Source organism: Sinocyclocheilus rhinocerous, unplaced genomic scaffold (assembly GCF_001515625.1).
Source record: "Sinocyclocheilus rhinocerous isolate Xijiao unplaced genomic scaffold, SAMN03320098_v1.1 scaffold370, whole genome shotgun sequence".
Taxonomy (NCBI): domain Eukaryota; kingdom Metazoa; phylum Chordata; class Actinopteri; order Cypriniformes; family Cyprinidae; genus Sinocyclocheilus; species Sinocyclocheilus rhinocerous.
The window spans coordinates 50,970-55,326 of record NW_015670897.1 but is presented as its reverse complement, the minus strand read 5'-3'; the positions used below and the strand labels follow the sequence as shown (position 1 = coordinate 55,326).

Sequence of the window (4,357 nt, the reverse complement as noted above, 5' to 3'; positions counted from 1 at the left end):
ATATATATATATACACACATTCAAAAATTAATTATGAAACATATTAAACTTAAACTAATACAATGAATACAAATAATACAAAAGTGACAAAAACACAACCACCTAAAATGAAAATGAAAAATGTAAATATAAATAATTCAAAATATGAATTAATACTATAATAGTTTGGACATAATACTAAAATAACGCTGTGCTGGTTTATTAAATATTGTCTAATTGCATTAAGTTTTAAGCTAATAACATGAATGTTGCACCTGCATTTCTCCCACATTACCATGTTTAAAGGTTAAATGTGTGATTTCTGTGACTTTAGTGTCACCAAATGAGATTGCAATAATATTGACTGTTTTCAAACGGTTTCAAACACTACTTCTGTATGCAATCGGTCAAACAGACCCACTTCACACCACCGTATAAGGCAGAGCTTAACGTGTTGACATATTTCATGACATTCTGCAGAATTTTGCTTCTTGAGTTTTATTTTGAAGGCTGTGTTCTGCTTTCAGATGTGGGTCAGTGTGTCCTGCCTCCTCATGTGGGTTATGCCAAATAAAGGGCTGTAGGACAGAGAGACTGGCAGTGTGTCAAACGCTTTATCAGCTGCTGTAAAGTGTTGTGTCTGCAGCGCTCTGATATGCTCTCTATCATTTTGATATTGCATGAGATCATTTTTCCACGTTGTGTTGTTGTTGGACTCTCTTTGTTCAGACACACGGTTTCATCAGAGGTTCTTCTGGACAGATTCATGCATGTTAAAAGCAGAACCTCTCAAGAGAACATTATTTGTTGATGGAAAACGCTGCTATCATAGAGTAAAACATCAGTGTTGTTATTGTTAACAAACTAATTAAAACTAAAACTAATAAAGATTCCATTTATAAACAAACTATGAAATATAAATATTAGATAAACTTAAATAAAAAAATAGAAATGTTGCTGAAATTAAAATAAATTACTAAAACTAAAACTGGAATCAGAAAAAAATCTAACTAAATAGAAATAATAAAAACACACATTTTTTAAAACAAAACAGATTTTTTTTTTTAAAAATGAAAAACTGAAAATACACAAATATAAAACTAATTTAAAAATGATTAAATACTATAATAGTATATAAATAATACTAAAAAAGGCTCTAGATTAAAAAATAAAACAAAAACATCCATGTTTTCATGATTCTTATTTCAGACCTTAAAAATCATATTCGTAAAAAATATTTATGAAATATAAACATTAGATAAACTTACATTTGAAAAAAAGGAAGAAAATTAGAGATGTAGCTGAAATAAAATAAGTTGAAGTTTTAAAATGACCAAAACTAAAACTGGAATAAGAATAAATTACAGCTAAATAGAAATATTCAAATAAAGTAATGAAATTACTAGAAAAAAAAAGAAATGACTAAAACTAAAATAAACTAAAAACATAAAACCAATTAAAACATTATTAAATACTATAATATTATATAAATAATGCTAAAATAAGACAAAAAATAAGATCTAGATTTTAAAAAACAACATAATAATTCTGGATTCTTTACCTCAGTGGTTCTTATTTCAGACCCAGGTTATACATTGCACATATAATGGCAACTCGAATTGTTTTTTGTAAAAAAATCTAACAAAAATGTCCCTAAAATCAACACCGAAATTTTTTTAAACTAAAACTTTTGTAAATGCATGATTTAAAATGATCCCGGTGCAGCAGCATTGACTGGGACGAGACTTTGTCTGACCAATGGCAAAAGCAAAAACATTTGGCAAACCTGTCATGGTTGCAATTCAGTTCGATAATGCAAATGGTCTAATAGTGACACACTTTCCTTTTAAAGACAAATGTAAGGCATCTGGGCCACATACAGCAGAAATCTGTTCTATACACAAGCAAACACAATGACTACTGTATGTTTGGAACTGAATACTGCCAACTAGTTTAAATCTAGTATAGGCATTATGCCACAACAAACATTCCAATCAGAATTATGCTTCATTCTTGTCACATGACCTCATCACAGTGCATGATGGGTTATTTTGTATGCAGTATGCTATTCCGAACATAGCCAGATGTGCGAGAGCGGCAGAGAGCAGCGTGGGTAATGATGATGTGTGCATGTGCTCATGGGTACCTGCACTGTCTGTTTGGCCGCGCTGGCCGTTTGCTGGACCGGATCAGACCACCAGCAACCAGGACCAGACGGCACATTTAGATGAAGAGGAACCAAATCATCACAACATCATCACTGAATGAATCATCACATGATTATAATCACAATGTAAAGAGTCACGGATTACAAGAAAGAGCTGCATTCCATAAACACTTTACTTAAAGCCTTTATGCGCAATGCATTATAAAGATATTCATAATGTACATTGTAATGAATTATAGCTTTCCAAAAGTTAAAATGCATTATAATATTTGAATTATATTTTTTCCCATGTCTTTTAATGCAGTTTACTTTCTAAAGGTGTAACAATGAATAGATTATTATTCATTAGATCATACAATGCATTATAAGGTGCATTACAATGCATAATGAATGCATTAAAACTACTTTTATAATGCATGTTGTAAATAAATGCTTTAAGTGAAATGTTACTGAAAATTATTTTTCATTTGTAAAAACAAACAAAAATCATGTTTACAGTAATGCGTGCGGAGGAAATTTTATTTCTATTATTAATATTATTAGTTTTATTTGCTTTACTCTGCTAAAGAGTGGTCTTTTCTTCTCTAAATGCCTCATCTGTATGCTTGAGTTTTTCATGAGCTGAGAGAGAACAGGAAATTTATTTGATGTGTGAAAGCCAAGTGTGAGAAAGAAAATGTTAGTTTAGCTTCTTAGAAAATGATTTGCATTAAATACTTAGAAATGCATATAAGGGACATGATTGGATACCTGAAATGGACACATATGATGAATATGCATCATGATTGGATGAGATACAAGCATCCTGATTTGATTTGGTCATAAATATTGAATCAAACTTTGTGGCAGTCTACAGCCAACCCTGAAATACTGCATGCATGTAGGCCTTTTCCTGCAGGAAAATAAATCTTCAAAAGACACAACATGCGCTTATTATAAGAACAGCTTCTATTGTTGTAAAAAACCTTTTTCTTCAAGTAAAGTGAAAGTTACTGGATTCACTGAAAGTGCATGACTGTACACATGATTTCTGCTTGTTTGAGAGATTATTTATTATGCTTTCTGTGGTTATTAACAGCACGTCGCACATGCTGTACAGATGCCGGTGTTCCTTTTTTAAGGTCTGTTTGTCCAGCTCTGTGATTGATGGTGTTTTGAATGACTTTTAAAGAGAAATGTACAAGAAGAGAATAAAACTTTTAAAATGCAGAAAAACAATCAAATCTTATAGAATGCAGCTCTAATTCAGACACCAACATTAAAAAAAAAAATCAAACAAACTTGGAAATATAAAATTTCAAGTGTTTGAAAATGTTAAAGTAGTAGGCTGGACAGAATTATTAGTCAATTAGATTAAATTCTGTGTTTTCTTTTCAGTTTCATTTATTTATTTTTATCTTTTGTTCTACTAATATTAAAATCCAGTGTTATTTTAGATTTTTAGGTTAATCTCACAAAAAATGTCTGCATCACATTTTATCCGAAAAGCAAAAGAAGAAATAATATAGAAATTGTATAGAAAAATAACGTTTCAATTTCTAGGACTAAGATTTGTTTTTGCATTGCGCCACTACATATACCTTCAAAAATATTATAATAAAATATTATAATAATATTAAAATGAAAAATAAAAGCAAATGGATTGAAAAAACTATAATAATTATTATATAAAAATAATCATTTTTCTTATTTTGTGATGAAACATGATTTTGTGAGAGATCTGGCTGATTGCTGGTTTCCAGCTGTTGTAAATGAATTAATTATTCCAGTGAAATGAAGTGAGTTGTTCATGATTGTAGAGTGAAAATAACAATTGAAATGAAGAGATGGAGAGTCAGAAAAGCCATGCAGAGCAAATTAGCCAACAAGCTGCATCTACTGCACGCTCACGCTGCTGATCAATGAAAAACTATTTTAATAATAAAAAAATAAATTTCCCAATTCCCAATTTAACAAAAGTTCAATACCCTCTGTTTTCTTTGAAAGGTGACATATCATGAAAATCTGACTTTTCCAGGTTTTAAGTGCTATAATCAGGTCCCTGGTGCATCTACCAACCAAGGAAACGTGAAAAAGATTAACTCAATCACTTTGTTTAGGTAAGCCTTTTTCTGCAAGCGTCTGAGAAAACGAGCGCGTTTGATTTTGCTCACTTGGTGACGTGGCAAAGGGATCTCATTATAATATTACCACCCCTTAATCTGTAAGTTT

General features: G+C 30.7%; 1 protein-coding gene across 3 annotated transcripts in view; it reads right to left on the bottom strand.

Moving 5' to 3' along the window:
* Nucleotides 1–4,357, bottom strand: part of apooa (apolipoprotein O, a) — a 14,224-nt gene that overhangs the window by 6,032 nt on the left and 3,835 nt on the right. For 2 of the 3 annotated variants that reach the window (XM_016546298.1, XM_016546299.1), the window contains exon 4: nucleotides 2,126–2,158. The exons of the other annotated variant lie outside the window; for it this stretch is intronic. In XM_016546298.1, the coding sequence (XP_016401784.1) occupies nucleotides 2,126–2,158 (33 nt within the window). The remainder of the gene's footprint in view (nucleotides 1–2,125; nucleotides 2,159–4,357) is intronic. 3 annotated transcript variants of the gene reach the window in all.